The sequence below is a fragment of the Mirounga angustirostris genome, unplaced genomic scaffold (assembly GCF_029215605.1).
Source record: "Mirounga angustirostris isolate CCGP_5_RB_7025 unplaced genomic scaffold, mMirAng1.0.hap1 SCAF_4, whole genome shotgun sequence".
NCBI classification, from domain to species: Eukaryota; Metazoa; Chordata; class Mammalia; order Carnivora; family Phocidae; genus Mirounga; species Mirounga angustirostris.
In genome coordinates this window covers 187,242,413-187,260,255 of record NW_026991712.1, presented here as the reverse complement: position 1 = coordinate 187,260,255, position 17,843 = coordinate 187,242,413, and the positions used below count along the sequence as shown (strand labels likewise).

The 17,843-nt window shown below is 55.8% G+C and overlaps 1 protein-coding gene across 2 annotated transcripts in view; it reads left to right on the top strand.

Moving 5' to 3' along the window:
• The first annotated feature begins 1,238 nt into the window (after positions 1–1,238).
• AJAP1 (adherens junctions associated protein 1) overlaps positions 1,239–17,843 on the top strand; it is a 119,303-nt gene continuing 102,698 nt past the window's right edge. The window contains exon 1 of one of the 2 annotated variants that reach the window (XM_064590054.1): positions 1,239–1,467. In XM_064590054.1, the coding sequence (XP_064446124.1) occupies positions 1,439–1,467 (29 nt within the window). In that variant the 5' untranslated portion in view covers positions 1,239–1,438. The remainder of the gene's footprint in view (positions 1,468–17,843) is intronic. The other variant, XM_045895529.3, reaches the window with a different exon arrangement.

Sequence of the window (17,843 nt, the reverse complement as noted above, 5' to 3'; positions counted from 1 at the left end):
TGACCTGGGACGCCGGGGCTTCTTCCGCCAGGGCCCAAGGCTGGGGCCCGGGGAGGCGGGAAGAGAGGGACCCCTAGTAGCGGACCCTCCGGCTTCCCAGACTCTGGCGCGCCTCTGGTGCAGCTCCGCCTGGAGGAAACTTTCTGCGCAGCCTCTCGCTCCAGGCGCCCCCCACCAGTGCTCCCTCGGGAACGCCCCCTCCCCAAATTAGCGCTCCAGGTCCACCGGGCGCACCCGTAAATGGGTCGGAACCTCGAACCGCTTCGCAGGCCATCCGGTTACCGTGGCAACACCATCCGGCGGCGCCCAGCGGTCCAATCCGAGCCCGCGGCCTCTCTCGAGCCTTTCCCAAGGTGGGGAGTGGGACGAGGCCGGCGATGGGGAGGGGGCGGCCGGGGACCCCGCCTGATGTGTCGCCTGGGCCGGGCACAGCCCCGCGCGGCGAGGCGGGGCAGAGAGCGGCAGCCGGCGCCGGGCAGGGGGCTCGGGCTCCAGTTCGAGGGGCGGGGAAGGCGGGTGACGTGAGCCGGGCCGGGCGGGCGGAGTTGGGACCCGCTCGCGGAGGCGGGGGCGAGCGCTCGGAGAGGCAGACGCGCGGAGGGAGGCGGCCGAGCGGCGCGGGCGGCTCTGCGGCGGGCGCGGTGGGCGCGGGCGGCGGGGCCCCGGGATCCCCGCGCGCCTCCTCGGCGCGGCGCCGCCGCCGCGCGTCCCCACGCCCCGCGCTCCACGGCGCCCTCGCCCCGCGCGCCTCCCGCGCCCGCCTCCTGCCGGCCTCCGGCGCCGCGGCCGTCTGCAGAGCGAGCGCTCAGACGGAGCCCCCGGCCAACTTGAGCGGTGCCGGCCGGCGGCGCACCCCCGGCACAGCCCCCTGACCTGGCGGCGCGCGGAGGCGACCCGCGTCCTCCCGCGTCGCCGCCGCCCGCACCCCCGGACCGCGCCGCCCCCTCGGCGCGGGGCTCGGACCGGAGGCGAGAGCCGCGCCACGAGACACGCACCGTGCGCGGCGGCGCCGCCCGGCCTCCCTCCCCACCGCCCCGGAGGGCGAAGCCGCGGCTCCTCCGACTCTCACCGCGCGGCCGCAGCGCCGGAGCGCGCCCCCCCCGGGCCGGCCGTGGGCGCCCCTGCCTCGCTGCCGCCTTCGCTGGCTCGCCCCCGGAGGGGCGACGAGCCCCGCGCCCCGGCCGGAGGATGTGCGCCCCCGCGGGCCGCCCCGCCTGAGCCATGCGCCCCAGCGGCGGCGGCGCGCCGGCCGGCATGGAGCCCCGCGCGGCCGCGCTCTGACTCGCTCTGCGCCCCGCGGCCGGCGGGCGGCGGGCGGCGGGCGGCGGCGGACCGAGAGCCAGAGACCGGCGCCGCGGGACGGAAGCGAGCGGGCGCGGGCGTCGCGCAGATGGCCGGGGCGAGCAAGGTCTGAGGCTCCGCTCCCCGAAACGTGACCATGTGGATTCAACAGCTTTTAGGACTCAGGTGAGCGACCCGGCCAGCGCCGGGGTGCGTGTGGGTGCGTGGGTGCGTGGGTGCCGGGCTGGGCGGAAGCGGCGCTCTCCTCAACGTTGCAAATAAAGGGACCCCTCCCCGCGCCCCGCTAGCTGCCAGAAGGGGCCCCGGGAGCTCGGTCGGGGTGCCAGTCCGGAGCTCGGAGCTCCGCGGCCCCGCAGGGAGCGGCCGGCTCTCGCGGGCTGCGCGCGTCTGGGTCCGGCCAGCGGCGCCCGCCCCAGCTCCCGGTGCAGCCGGGCTGGCCGGGGCGAGCCCGCGGCTCCCGGCACCAGCAGCGCAGTGTCCTGGCCTGCCGCCCCGGCGCGCCTCCTCCCCGGGGCCCGGCGGGCCGTGGACCCGGGGCGGGGGCCGGGGCTGCCGGAGAAAGCTAGAGCTCCCCGGCTCCCGGCTCCCGGCTCCCGGCTCCCGGCGAGAGCTTAGAAGGCGGAGTTGGAGGAAACCAAAATCAAACAGCCACTGCGCCCTCCCTTTCCCTTCCTCGGGGCCCCAGGGCTGAGCAGGGGCCTCCCGGGCTCCCAGCTGCCGATCCAGCTGTTTGCCGGTGACCTCCGGGCCCGACGGGCGCGCACAGCTGGCGGGCAGCTGGGGCGGGAGACGCTGGGGCTCTGGGGGAGCGCGGGCGGGCACCCCCCACCTACCCACTCACGCAAACACCCGCGGGAGTGCCCCGGGGCTTGTCTGAGTCCGGACTCCAGGGCCAGCTGGAACCAGGGGGTCGAGCCCGGAACTCGGCGCCAGGGGTACACAGGAAGACCCTTTCCGGCAAACTTTGCCTGCTTGCTGTGGAGCTCGGGCTTTCAGCCCGTGCCTGGGGCGGCGTAAAGCTCAGCAGTGCATAGTTGTCTCCTTGGCGGGGCAAGCTGCTTCCAAACCGTCGCCCGCCTGCCAGGGGGCTTCGCGGAGCTGGTGCGTTTTTGGGTCCCGGGTTGCAGCCGAAAGCAAGGAGGACATTGGCGGAGGCGGAGAAAGCGGTGCGGTTCTCGAGTTTGTCCACTGGGATGCACTGCGCTCCCATGCTGGGGAGGAGAAGGGCCCCTAGGTGCTGGAGCGGCTGCCTGAGCCGCCCCCACCGCCGCCCCATCAAAGCTGGGGGGAGTGAGCCGAAAGGAGAATCAAGTGCGCGTCCTGATTTTGAGAAATCAGAAGAGGACAGAGCGCGCCACGCGTTCTCTAGCTACCTTTGATTTATGAGACAATCCCCCATCCCCGGGGTAAAGACTGTTTAAAACATCTAGTGAAAATTGTCAAATGTTATCCGCCTTTTTCTGGAAAGCGGCATTCCTTCTCCTGGGGGCTGGGTCTTGTTTGCCAGTGTGGGCTTTAAAAGGTTAATGGTGAAGCGGATCCTGTTGGGTATCGGCGTGGCCTGAATCGATATAGTGTGTTTGGACTAGATAAGGTTTAGGCTCCCTGTTCTGGGACGCAGACAAAATGGAGCTAGGGCAGCCTTGCCTGGTGACCCCTCCAGGTGCCCTGCCATGGCGCCTCTCAAGGCTCAGCCAGCCCTGGAGGCCCTCTGGAAGGATCAGGAGGTCCCAGCCCTGGTTCTGGGAGCACCTTTGGCTCCCAGATGCTTCCCGAGCTACTGTCTCGTCGCTTGGTTCCTGACTGACTGCTGGCAAGTTACAGGTTTTTCTTTTTTTTATTACTAAGTTGCTAGATTGAAAGATTAGTACATTTTGATAAGGGGAAGAGAAGAGTAAATGCCGTGGAAAGAAACCTCTCTGTTGTTCAAAATTCACTAAAACAGTTCCTCTAAAGCATCCCCAAGTGAGATCTCCTTGGGATTTTGCTGTAGGAAATAGTTCTGTTGGTGATTTTGAAGTTTGACCTTTTGCTTTTTTTTTTTTCCTTCGGTGTTAGCACAAGAGATTTTCTGTGAGTGTCTCTAAGGACGAGCTGTCACCTATCTAGGAGGCTGACAGGAGAGAGATCTGTCATATCTGTGAGGGCCATCCCCTGGCCAACACAGGTGTCTTGCCGGGAGGGTCTGTGTTGTTTTCCCATCACACCAGGCAAGGGTAACGGTAGCAAAGTCAAAGCTTGCTCCAGACCTGGAAATGCGCTTCTTCCTTGAAGAAAGCCCGTCAGCTTTGCTTACAAGCCACACTCTGGCTCCCCGGGGGAGCCCTGCACATCCTGCTGCCCGGCTTCCAACCTGGTTTCTCGGACAGACACCGAACCTAGAGCCCGGGTCTGTGGAAGGCTGCTCTGAGCATCACCGGAGCAAGAAGCCCTCCGCTCAGGCTCCTGAGGCAAAATCTGGGCTTGGTTTTTTGCTCCTGCGTTTGACCGGAGCTGTGCATGGAGCCCTTTTCTTCTCACGAGGCAGAAACAGACTGAGTCTTGTTTTCATGCCTTTTTGGTCGTAGTTGTATCAAAGCTCCGAGCACGGATAAAGGTATCTCTCGAAGGCAGCCCAGTAGCTTGACCAGCTGCTTCGGAGCTCAGACATAAACGAGCACCGGGCCCAGCTTGGAGGGGCGCTTACTCAGCACGCAGCGGAGAGTGTGGCTGCCTCGGTGTTTAAGTGGCCTCGGAGTCCGCAGCTTCGTCAGGGGCTGGGAGCGTGCACGGCATTTGCTAGATGTGCTCAGGCGGGCCGCGGCGAGCCAACGCCACGCTTCTTCCCAGGCCGTGCCCCTGGGGGTCGCTCTGTCTGTTCTCCCACCCCCCAAGGCCCTGGCTGTGTGCGTCTGCTCGGGGGTGGGTGTGTAACAAAGTGCTGGGACTCTCTTCCTTCGCGGGTGCTCCGCAGTCCCCCCGAGCTCGGGCCATGCGCGCGGTACCGTGTTTGGGCCTCACCACATGGGCCCAGGGGGCGGGCTGTCACCATCCCCGCCTCTAAAGCCCAGCAGCTGGGGCTGTGTGGAGGCTTTAAGGGGACGGACGGAGCCAGGCGCCCTGTCCACGGACATCGCCCTCCTGGTGAAGCCTGGCTCGTGCCCATTTCCGACGGCTGCTATACCAAACTGATTGCAGCCGGAATCCATCGAGGGTCGGCGGCTGGGAAGCTCACCAGCGACAGCGATGCTGGAGTAAATGGCCCTTCTGAGAGGCAGCTCCAATCTTTCCACCGCTGAGGCGCGGCCCCCTCCCCTCCGGCCACGCCCACCCAGGGGATCCACTGTCCAAGCGGAGGAGGGGCTGGTGGGCGCCTCCTAGTCGGTCCCTTCTGTTGATTTACTGTAATCACCTGCTTCCTTCTCTTCTGTGCATCCAAGCTGGCGGTAAGCGGGGAGCAGGGCAAGCCAGCTCACAAGCAGAGACAGCTCCACGCCTCCCCGAGACGTCTGTCTCCGGAGGGGGACAGCCTGCTTCCCCACTGCGCCCTGCATCCTCTTAGCTGGGGTCGTTCAGGTGTCAGCGGCCGGGTGGCAGCCCAGCTGGCCTCGCCATCCCCCAGCCCACTGGCCTGGGCGCCATCAAGATGTCTGGCACAAGGGGGTCCAGCGTGCTTCCTGCCGCATTTATCTCCCTGGGCTTCTTGTGGGAAAACTCCGCTGCCCAGCCATGTGGATAAAAGCTGCCCCTTAGGTCATGATGAAGTGGGTAAAGAGCAAACCCCAACCCACCCATGACTGCCGGGCCTTCCAGAGCCCAGGGGCTCCTGTCTGGGGTTATGTAAGAGTCATCTGCTTTCCATATGCGTGGTTGCCAAGTTTTCTTCAAAGGGCTACAAGTCAGTAGAGACCAAATTGATGTAAAGATTAGCTTGGAAAGCCAAATATATCCTTGATCTAGATTTTCATGTTTGAAGTCTGGCTCGAGAGGGTTTCTCCTGCCCGATGCCAGTCAGACACGAGGGGGAGGCAGGAGCCGGGGCTTGCTGGAGCTGGAGCAGACAAGCCGTGGGGCCCACTGACTCTCTTTCTCTAAGACCCCCTTCCAGGAATTCAAAGGAGTCGGTGAGTCATAAGGCCGCCGAGTGGGGAGTGGCACTTACGTAACTCAGATTAACTCTCAGTTAATAGAAAGTCAGAGGCTGCAGCGTCCCCATGTCAGAGCTTCGGGGGCCCCGGTGTGTGTGGGGGGGTCCGGCTCCCCGAGTTCCTTATCCACATCAGGGTTGGAGCAGAGCTGGTTGCCTGGGGGAGGCCTGGCTTCTCCAGCCCCCTCCCCTGGGGCAGGGCCCTGTACTCCAGCAATCAACAAGAAACAGTGGGATTATTTCTTCAATGCCAGGTCCCCGATGCTCCTTCCAGAAGAGGGTGCAGGATTCATTCCCTGCTGCTGCTGGGGGGTGGGGGGCAGCTGCCTCATTGTCTCCCAGTAGCCTCTGGACAGGTCGAGTTAATAATTGGGATGCCTGGCAGGTGCGGAGAAGTGGCCGGGTGAGCTGTACAAGGGCCCTGGGGACAGTGAGAAGCCAGAAACCCAACATTCCTCGGTGGGTGTCTTCATTGTTATGAGGATCTCCGACATGGCTGAAAGAGAGCCCAGAGCAGGGGCGGCATGTTGGGAGTCGTGTGCTGGCAGAGGCCAGGGTCCTGCTGCTGGACCAAGGGGACCTGGTGATGGCGGGGGAGGGGCTGGGGCTCGTATTTGCTTTTCCATCCCCTGCATGCGCTCTGCAGAAGGGTGTCACTTTATTTCCTCATCCCCCCTGCTCCCCCCCAAGAAAAGGTTGGTGGCAGCCATGCTGGGCCCATCTGTGCGTCAGCCTTCCCAGCCTGCCCTTCACTGTGCTCATTCTGTCCACTCACTGGGACGCCTGCCATTTGCTGCACTTTCCCTTGGGTGGCCAGCCAAGGAGGGCTGGCGTGGCAGGGCCCACTGCCGCTCTGCCCTCTCCCACCGTTTGCAGCCCCATGTGGGCAATTGCCTGGGCTGTGTCGCCTGCCCTCCCCGTGCGTGACCTCAGGGGTTTCTGGAATGGGGCCGCATCAGGACCTTGTAGCTGGCAGTGGAGACCCAGGGGATGTGTCCACCGGAAACCTGTGTTCAGGCTTCCTCTTTGACCCTGAAGAGGAGCCCTGGTCTCTGGACTGTGGGCTCATGAGGGCAGGGACCGAGTCTCATTCTTCATCAGCTCTTGAGAAGAGTGTGGTGCAGTCAATGCTCAGGAGATGTGTGTGCATGAGTAGATGTGTCTGCCTGGCCCAGAGCCCTGGCTTCGTCAAGTCTTGCCCTGTGGTTACTCGTCCTGAACTCCACACTGAGGCTTAGGAAAGGAATTCCCCACCGGGGCCCACCCTATGTTTAGGCCCTGTCCTGCCCCAAGTAGATATACCACTTCTTCCACCCGACTGCTGGTGATCACGGTTCCACCATTAGAGGTTCTTTCCTTTGCTGTGAGATTTAGTCCTGACTGGAATGCAGACGTGTTTAGGAAAAACAATCCTGTTGAACTCTTTCAGTCATTCTCCTGAATGCTAATAGGAGTGAAAGTATCTGAGTTTTAAGTGTCTTGGGGGAAGAATGGGTATGGATGGGAAGAGAACGTGAAGGCAGGGGCACAGGTGTGGTCATGGGATTGAGGGGAAAAGGTACCATCAAGGGAGGACAAGGCGATGTGGGGTGAGGCTGGCTTGGGGCCAAATGCAAACTATTGGCTTTACAGTTGGACTGAGTTCTCCCTTCCCTTTGGCTTTCCCGGGCACTGGGACAGTTCATACACCTACCCGGGACTAGGAAAAGGTTAACTCGAGACACAGCCAGTTCGTTTGCAAGAGAAAGTTCTGGTCAGTGTGCGAGCACACAGGTGGGCAGGTAGGTAGATGCTGAGGACAGGCATTGACACACCTCTGGCACCTTTGCTACTGTCCCAGATGTGAGCTACAGAATTTGCATGGTAGTCAGATAAAACATGTCTCCTCTTTATACACGTTGAGGTTTAACTGACCTACAACATTATATTAGCTTCAGGGGCACAGCATAACGATTTGCAAGATGATCGCCACGGTAACATGTATTTAGCATCCATCCCTTCACACAGTTACAGAATTTTTGTGTGTGTGTGATAAGAACTTTTAAGATCTGCTCTCTTAGCAACTTTCAAGTATGCAAAACAGGCAGCAGGCTGGGGCTTGCTGGGATGGGGGGGTGGGGGGTTGGCAAAAGGGGTGAAGGAGGTCAAGAGGTAGACTTGCAGTTATAAAATAAGTAAGTCATGGGGGTGTCAGGTACAGCATGGCGATTCTAGTTAATCACACATGTCCGCTTTAAATGTCTATGCCACGTAGAGAGGATGCTCTGATCTCTGATTTCGTTCATTTCATCCACACCTTTAACTCACTGCTCAATTCTTGCATGCCTGGGGTTGGCTGACCCCGAGCAGATGCCATGCAGACCCAGAAATGAGTGGGTTTCTGCCTTTGAAGACCTTGCTGTCCAGTAATGGAGGGGGGGATATGTGCGGGGATAAAAATACTGTTATCAAGAGTGGAGACCAGCAGTGTCCAATCGAAATATAACATGGGCCACATTTGGGGTGCTCAATAGCCTCATGGGGTTGCTGGTTGTCATATTGGACACTTTCCTGGGGAAACACAGAAGTGAAAAAAGTAAATGTTTCAGAGCCTGCCACCCCTCCTTCCCACCAATGTCAAGCTTGGCACCATTGCTGGTTAGTATGAGCTCCGAGAAGGGCCAGGCTGGCCAGCACTCCTCCTCATTCAACAGTGGACATTTGACATTTGCTGAGTGCCAGACCTGTGCCTGGTCGTGCCAGTTCCAGAGGTGGAACATTGAGCCAGGTTTGGGGCAGCAGCTGCCTCCTTCAGGGGCCAGTTGTCTCAAGGCAGGAGATGGCTGGCCTGCAAGCAGGTTGTTCACACCTTCTGGAGTGGTTCCCACGCTGGGTTGTAATGAAGCACTTTGGGGAACTTGAGGAGGGAGGGACAGAGCCTGCTCACTTATAGCAGAGGTGTCAGAGGCCGGGGGGACAGTCAGTGGAGGGGGAAGACCAGCACATGGAAGAACAAGACAGAAGCCAGGTCACCTTCCAGAAGGGAGAGCTGACTTCCTAGAGGGACGGTTCGAGGGTCCTGCCCCAATGTGCCCCAGAGCCAGCACCCTGGGACAGACCTCCCAGGGGCTCCTCTGGCAGCAGACTCGCACCACATCTGACCTGAGGGCAGGGCCTTCATCCTCTCCCCTGCACTCAGCACTTATCACCAACATGATGCTGAGCGTCTGTGTCACCCTGGGCCTCGTGGGAGGAGGAAAGATGGTAATTGCTAAGGTCTGATTCCAATGGAGACATTTAGGAATATTGTTCCAGACATAGGTGTGTGTGCCTGTGTGTACGAGTGTGTACGTGTGTGTGGTGGACACTTTGGGGACCAATGGGTATCAAAGCACCTATATTAGGAGCTCCAACTCCAGCTGAAGAGACCAGTTTTTAAAACAAAACTCCTGCGGAAGGAGTGTTCACACGATTGAGAGTCTAAATAAGAAAGGATGGAGCACGCCACATCCGAACCTGGCTGCTGACAAACAAACAAAAAACAAAAAAAAACTTAACAAAATATTAGCACACAAAATTCAACAATATATACAAAGAAGCATATACCATGGCCAAGTGGGGTTTACTCCATGGATGCAGGGATGGTTCAATATTTGAAAATCAGTCACGGCAATCTATCAAATGAAAGGCTAAAGAAGAAATATCATAGGATCCTCTGCATTTGATAAATTCAACACCTATCCATGAGAAGGACTGCCAGAAAAGCAGAAATAGAGGGGCATTTCCTCAGCTTGATAAAGAACATATACAAAAGCCTACGACTACGTTCACGCTTCATGCTGAGAACTAGAAGCTTCTCCCCCTGAGATCAGTAACAAGCCAGGGATGACACAGGAAGAAAAAAGCAATAAAAGACATCCAGAAAGGAAGAAATAGAACTGTCCCTGTTTGCAGATGTTGTGATTGTCTACATAGAAAATCTCATGTAATCTATTAAAAAAAAACCAAAACAAAACTTCTAGAACTAATGAGTGAGTTCAGGGAGGTTGGAGGATACAAGATAAATGTATAAAAATGAATTCTATCTCCATCTGTTAGTAATGAACCCATGGACACTGAAATTTCAAAAATGCAGTGCCATTTTCAGTCACCCCCAAAATGAAATATTTCAGTGTAAACCTAACAAATCGTGTTATGCTGATGATTCGCATGCTTGGAGGTATGTGGTGCTGGTGGAGGAGATGCAAGAAGGTCTACATGATGGAAAGCCATACCATGTTCATGGATGGGAAGACTCAAGGAAGACGGTCACTTCTCAAACTGATATAGAAGTTTAACACAATTCTAGTCAATATCCCAGCAAAATATTTGCATGCATAGGTAAGGTTATTCTAAAATGCATATGTGAAGGTAAAGGGACTAGAAATACTAAAACAGTTTTGATAAAATAATAAAAGAATAATAAAATGAGAGGAATCAGTCTGATGATCAAACATTATGTAGCTGTCATATCGAGACTGTGTCACATTGATGGAGGGATAGATAGATCAACAAAACAGAGCAGAGAATCTGCATACACACTCCCACAAATATGCCCAGGTGATTTTGGATAAAGGTGCTAATCCTGTGGAGGAAGGATAGCCTTTTCAACAAATTGTACTGGAACAATAAGACATTCATAGCCAAGAGCAAAGAAACAAACAAGAACCTCAATGTTAAATCTCATACCTAATACAAAATTAGCTTGAAATTGGTCACATAATTAAATGTAAAATGTAAAACTAGAAAGATTTTAGAAAAGAAAAAAAAAAAAGAACAAGTAGAAGGTATTCAAGTGGTGCGAACAGGCAGGGAGCTCTTTGACTTGCCACCCAAAGCACGATCCATAAAAGGAAGAAACTGATAAATTGGACCTCATCAAGATTTTATAATTTTTTTCTGTGAAAAACTCATCCAAGAGGGTAAAAAGACACTAGAGTGGGAGAGAATATTTGCAAACCGCATACCTGACGAAGGACTAGTATCCAAAAAACAAACACCTCTCAAAACACAACCCAGCTAGAAACAGGTGAAAACCATGAAGGGACATTTCACCAAAGAGGGTAGTCGGGTAGTCAGAAAGCACATGGAAGGATGTTCAGCATCGTTACTCATTAGAGAAATGCAGATTAAAACCACAACCGTCACTACTCATCTATGAGAGCGGCGAAAATAAACAATGCTGACAACACTAAGTGCTGGCAAGGACGTGGAGAACCTGGGTCCCTCACACGCTGCTGTTGGGAAGGTAAAATGGGACCATGTAGTGGAGTTTTTCACTCCTGGGCATTTCTGCCAGAGAAATGCAGACATGTTCACCCAACATGTGCACACATGTTTTCTAGCAGCTTTATTTGTCATAGTCTCAAATTGGAAAGAACCCAGATGCCCTTCAGTGGGTGGATGGCGTAGCAAACCCTGGTACCTTCACACCATGGAATGAATGGTGCCCAGCAATAACAATGAAAGGACCACCGCTACACCCAACAACCTGTATGAGTATCCGGAGAACAACGCTAAGCAAAAAAGACAGTCTGGAAGTGTCCTTATGACCGCTCCATAGCATGCTTCAAGTGGTAAAATTACAGAAACGAACAGGGTGGTTGTTGCCAGGGGTGAGAGATAGGGTGGGAGCGTGAGGGGAGATGATGTGGGTACGTCATGGCAGCACAAGAGCTCTTGGCGATGATGGGGATGCTTTCTATCTTGATCGCATCGATGCCAATATCCTGCTTATATCATTGTACCCTAATTTTGTAAGATGTTACTGCTGGGGGAACCAGGTGCAGGATCTCTCTGTGTTACATATTACAAGGCTTGTGAATCTACAATTAACAAAATAAAAATTTAATTAAAAAGTGGATATTCTCTACTTATCTGCCAAAGATTAGCATCTGATTGTTTGGGGGGTGTGTGTAAGTCTTAGGCACCGTGTATTGGGATTTAATGACAGTCGGGCACTGTGGAAGTGGGTAAAGGGGTAAAAATATGACTTTATGGAATTCGTTACGCTGTGGTTCTGCCACATTTTTTTTTAGAACGCAAAATACAGCAGCATATGAACGTACGGTGTTGCTAATGTTACCAGATCCATCATCAGTGACAGTAATAAATGACCTGGTGCATAATTATTGGATAAGAAGAGCTGTCCAGATCCTTATATAAATCAGGTCAGCTCTGAAAATAGAGCAGCCTTTTTGGGGACAGTCCCACTTTCCTACCCCGGCACATAGGGTGGCTTCAGGATCGTGCTTTGAGGATTTTAAGTCAAATGCAGAAACAGTTGGCTTCTTGTTTCTAGATCAGTAAGACATGAGCCTCAAGTTCGTGAAGGCAGGGCACTGGCTTGTGGCTTTGCTGTTTTCATTTCCTTTTGGTCTTTATGATAAGAGAACACGTGCGTGTGTGTGTGTGTGCACGAGCATGCACATTCTATAAATGCTCGTTGAATGGAGTTGGTTACTGCAATGGGAAGCTCTACGTGGATTTGGCTGTGAGCTTCTAGACCCGCTAATTCTGTCTTTCCGTCCTTTCAGGTCTGGCTGGGAGGTGCTGGGCCTGACCCTCTCGTAACCCAGGCTTTGTGCTAGGTGACCCAGCCAGTGTGCATCCTCTCGGTCCATCCTCAGGATCCTCATGATGACCCTGTGGAGTGGCTATCATTGCTCTGATTTTGCAAAGGAGGAAACTGGAGCTCAGAGAGGTTAAGTGATCTGCCCAGTGTCACACAGCTGGTAGTGGGAGAGCTGAGATGTGGACCCAGGTTTCATGGACTCCCAGGTCCATTCGTGCTCTTCCCACTCCCCTGCATGGCTCCCGTGTCTTATATAAAATCTCCTTCTCACTCCTCTGGTTAAGTTGCACATTGCCCTTTTGGGAAAAACAAACAAACAAACAAACAACAAAACTAGAAGGACCCGTCTGCTGTGACGTCAGGCCAGCACTTTGAGGATCTCGTCCTTGAGTCCAGCTGATGCTGGAATCACAGGTTCTTCTGGCAACCAGAGTTTCAGGTGGAAGCTCTGTAGTCTCAAGCAGAGATTATTTTGTAGCAAAGAATTGATGAAACGTCATGAAGGGATGAAAACATGTCTGTGACACAGATACTGTTATTCAGTCTACTTAATAATTAAAAATAAATGTGTCACCAAATCCATGGAGGCCCCTCTTGAGAGCGCTTGCGAGATTACACCGCGGAAGTTAATGAATGAGCACATTGACGAGGCTGGGTTCGCGTGATACCAGTCTGGATGGAAGGCTTGTCGACCGTGGGCACGCCCATGTGTGTGTGTGTGTGTGTGTGCATGTGCTTACTTGCTGGAGGATAATTTATAGTCCATGACATTCACCCATTTTAAGTGTAGGATCCAGTGATTTTCAGTAAATGTGCTGTGAGTGCAAACATTTTCGTCGCCCCCACTAAGATCCCTGATGCTGTTAACAGTTGACCCCCATTTCTACCCTCAGACTCACGCAACCACTGATGTACCCTCGTCTCCATAGTCTTGCCATTCTGGGCACTCCCCAGAGGCGGGACCATACACCATGCCATCGGTCTGGGTGGCTTTCTTCATTTGGCCTCACGTCCTTGAGGTCTCTCTAGGTCTCTGCGTTATTTCTGAGGGGCACTGCATTTTTGGACGTACCACAGTCGGCCTGTGGTTCACTGGTTGGTGGGCACTTGGCTTCTTTCGACTTGGCGTTTCCCACAGGTGGTGCAGCTGCTTCCCCGTGGCCTCCGTACCCGTAGACGGTCAGAGAATCCCCTTGTGTTATGAAGCTCGTGGGGATGCACAGGGCAGGGGTGCACGATTCCACCTCTGGTTTTGGATTGGCTCCTTCTCTTCACTCTAAAGGAAAAGCTGACACACAAGCCGTTGTTTACTGGCTCATTTTTCACTTGATGAACACTGAGTGTCAGCCATGTCTGGCCATGGTGCTGCGTCGTGGTGAGATACAGAGGAGTACAAAGCTTTCCATTCTGCCTTGGTGCAAAGATACTGTGACAGGGGACGGTGGACTCATCAGAAGGGCTCTGGCTGACCTGGGCGTGGTCCCCAGGCAGGAGGAGGGCCATGCGTGGCCGGGGACTGGAGCAGAGAGGGCCGGCAGGTGGTCCTGCAGACACTCCCCTGGCCCCTGAGCCTTCTCCTGCTGCTGGGTGGCGTGGCCCACGGAGCCTCAGGGGGGCCGCCGTGCGTATCTCCGACCGGGGGCTTCCCTCCAGTGGACAATGGGACAGTGGTGCCAGGTTAGGGAACTCCACACTCACTGAGCGCCTTATAGCCAAGGGCTTTAGAATGTCTTTTTAAATGAAAGAGACAGTGCCGAGTCCATGAGCACAGGGCAGTGCTCATAGGAAGCTTCCCTGGGGGAGAGGTTAAACCGAATGGAAGATGCCATGTGCAGGTTCCAAGGTGGAGTTAGTTCTGGGGGGAGCCCGGAGCTTTGAAGAAACTGATTTGCTGAAAGGGAAAAAATGAAGCAAGTATTTACCATTATGTGGGGAGACAACATATTTGCCAGTTATCCCTGAGCCTGCGTTTCGGGCTGGGGGCAAGAGGAGGGTGGGCTCCTGGCAGCCCTCCTGGGCTGGTCCCAAGCGCATGGACAAGAATCATGGCCCAGCTGGCCCTACAGGGTCTTTGCTCCCAGGTGCCAACTTAGCAGCTGGGGTCGAGAGCAGGGGCTTCCCAGACCTGGTGAGCAGACCTCCCCTCCGGGGACAAGTGCTGATGGGGGGCTGCTTCCTCGAGCTCCGTGTTGAGGAGGGTTCTGAGTTCTCCTGAGACTTAGAGAGAAAAAGTGTCCTAGACCATTTGTCATACCTGTGCTGGGCACGGGATGGCCGTGTCAGAGAATTCGCCTCCTTCCCCGGGGGGACAGACGACAGGACTTGAGAGTGGGCATGGGCTGAACATCTCACTGAGGCAGGTGTGTATTAGTGAGCACTCGTGATCACAGCGTACCAGGCATGACCCTAACACGCGTCTTAGCTCATCCCTACGACACTGCTGTGATGTAGGCATTTAATGATGTCCTGATCCCCGAGGAGGCTCAGAGAGGTTGAGTGATTTGTCCGAGTCACACAGCAAGGACATGGCAGAGCTGGGACTCACACCCAGGCAGCGGGGCTCTGGCGTCTACGCATTACACCCTGCTCTTCCCAGGCTAGAAGACAATGCATGGGTGTTGGATGTATTTAAGGAGCGGGACGTCCACCAGGCCCAGGCAGGCAGCAAGGCGGGGGATGGGAGCCCAGCATGGGGGGCCAGGGTCCTTCCGACCTGGCTCAGTGTGGAGTGCACATGGGTCCCAGAATACAGAGCTGAAAATGACACGTCCTGACCTTCAGGTGTCCTGCTAGGAAAGATGATGGTTGTGGAGTGCCCAGGCACCAACAGAGGTCCGTCCACGTGGTTGGGGGGCCAGGGCCCCCAAAGTCGGGCCTGCCTGGGGACCGGCTGGGTAGCCACAGAGGAAGGAGTGCAGCCCGTCGGTTCTGCCCCACGGTTGGCCCTGAGAGATAAGGGGCGATTTTGGGGAGGGAGCAGCTCAGGTCCACACCTGCTTCGCTATTCCTAGAAAACATCTGGTGACACCCACTTAGCTCGCCAGGCTTGTGCTCGGGCATCTAAATCACGTGGCTCACCTTTCACGAGGGTCCTGTCCCTGCCCTCCTGGACCTGTGATCAGAAGTAAACCTTCTGCTCTGGATTCCATCTCCCAAATTGTTGCAAAAAGCCATATTAGGCAAAGGTGAAGAAATTGCCCAGGGACAGCTGATAGGCTTCGTTGACGCATGACTACTGTTTTTTAAAACGGACTTTTCTAAAACAGTTGGTTGCCAGGCAGGGGCATCCTATGTCTCATATTGCAGTGAACCTCCCGAAACCCCAAGGCCAGCCCTGTGACAAAGGCCTCAGCCTCCAGACCCGCTGAAAACCTTGTTCTGGCACTTGGCAAGGAGCACATAATAATGAGGAGGGAAAGAGCCCACCTAGGAGTCCGCTTTCCCTCACTCCCCCCATCCCCTCTGTTTTGCACAAAAAAATGCAGGACTGTACCCAGATGCTGAAAAAAGCTGTACTTCCTGCCGAGGGACATGGTGGCTTTCAGAATGCAAGGATTCTTTAGGGAGCCAATTATGCAAGACAAGAGTAAGCATGTTTATTTTTATGACGCCGCATTTCAAAATCCCAGAAAATGTTGATGGAATGGCCCCATTAAGCACCCGGGTCCCCCCCAAAGCTGTGCCATCACACCCTGCAGGTTTGCAGGGGGGCATTTGCAGGCTCGCGGTTAAAGCTCCGGGATGGACTAATTTACTGCCCGTTACTACCCCAGAGGTCTCTTTTAGCTCCCACAGGCCCAGGTTCCTTCTTCCCTCAGCATTTTCCAGGCTAATTTGATTCTCTTCACAGAAGCCTGATGCTCAGAAACCCAGAGCCCCAAGCTTACTCCGATGGCGTCTGCCCCTCAGGTTCTCCTGTCCAGGGCAGCAGGGGAGGTCAGGGCTATGGCCGGCGGTTCCTCAGGATTGCAGCCGAGGCTGGCTCTGGGCCTGGTAGGGCTGAGGAAGAGTCCCTTCTGATACCTCTGGTCAGCAGACAAAGATGGCGTGCCCACTGCCTGCAGGTGCTGTGCTGGGCCCACGTGGAGACAGGAGAACCCTATCCTGGCCCTGCAGGAACTTTTAAGGGGAGTGGGGGCAGAGGTGCAAATGAAATTTCAGGAGCCAAGAGGAAGAAGCATGTAGCTCTACCTGAAGCAAGTGGGAAGGCTTCCTGGAGGAGGTGACACTCGACCCCCATTAGGAAGGACGAGTGGAAGGAGGCTAGGTGGGCCCAAGAAGGAAGATGCATCCAGGCAGAGGCAGCAGGGTGGGTTCTGTTTATTGAGTGCTTCTAGTGCTGTGCTTCACAGGGGCGCGGAGGCACCCAGCAGCTAAGTGACTTGCTGAAGACTTCCTACGTCCTGGCTCCAGGGGAGCCCAGGTGCGAGGTGTGGGCAGAGCAGGTGCATTTGGATCAGTCTGCAGGTTTTGCACAGCTGAGGAGGGAGGCACACGTGGAGCACCAGAGGGAGGAGCCTGGACAGGCCTGGAGGGCTAGAGTGTGGGGACCTTAAACGCTAAGCCCAGCACTAGGGCTTCTGTCTGCAGGCTGGGAGCCTCAGGAGGTCCTGGGGGGGTTGCTGCCCCAATGCCCCGGTGTGTTCGGGGGGAAAGGGAAAAGACCCTGGGGAGTGAGGTGCAGAGGAGAGTGGCCACTGAGAGGCAGGGGAGCAAGCCGACTGCAGGAGCCCCCCCCCATAAGCAGAGCCCACTGCCCTGGCTGGTCAGTGGGGTCCTGTGCCAGCCACTGTGAAGGCCCCAGGAGACCCCAGGTGGTGAAGGGCTCAGGCCAGGAAGACAGCCTGGCCACGTCCCTCAGTCAGAGATGTGGCTGCCCGGCAATCTTCTGGCCAGTTCTCACTCCAAATTACTCTTAGGAGAAGTGCTGGCTTGAGACCACACGGGGACAGTGCACAAGCCCCTCCAACCACCCCACCTCTCTTTCCGTCCGGTTTTCTGCATTTTTTTCCACCCTTAGAGACCCCTCCCATCCCTCCCCTTGGAGAAACCCATCCCCCACACAGGCTATGCTCAGCTCATCCTGCCCACCCTTGAAAGGCACATTTACATTTCGAGAAAGGACCCCAAGATGCCAGGTGATCAAACAACACCATCAAGTCAATGTGGAAGTTTCGAGTAGGAAAGGGGAGGCTTTGGGGGGGCTTTGTTTCCTGTCCAAATAATATGATCAGGGTGGCAGCTTCCTCTGTCACCTGTGGGTCCAAACGTGTACGGCAGCGAAGCTAAAGTAGCTTAGGAAGAGAGCTGTGTGTGCACGTGCGTGTGTGTGTGTGCAGGTGTGTGTGTCCATGTCTGTTGTGGAGTGGACTGGGGCGTCAGTGGACTTGAAAATCACCAATTGATAAATCTGTGCCCTGTTCACCCATCAGCTGCCAAGTAGTTCAGACCCTTAATTAACAAAATCTCCTGATAGCCCTCCAAGGTCAGGAAATATCATTAGCCTTATTTCACGGATGGGTAAACTGAGGCATTGCAGGGTTCAGCAGTGTTTCTAAGGCCATGAATGGTCAGCAGAGGGGCACCCAAGGACTTCCAGAGGAGTCCGACCAGACCCCCAGGTGGCCTTCTGTCCTGCCACAGTCCTGGGCGGGGACGCCTGGGGAGCACGGGCACCTCCTTCCCGTGTTCTGCATGTGGTGTGTGTCCGGGTGCCAGGCGCCTCCGCCTGGGAGATGGCCTGTGTCCAGGGCTGATGTCTCTGGGGCACAGCCTTCACTGGTGGGTCTTCTGGCTGGGCTCTGCCTGCACTTTATTATCCCT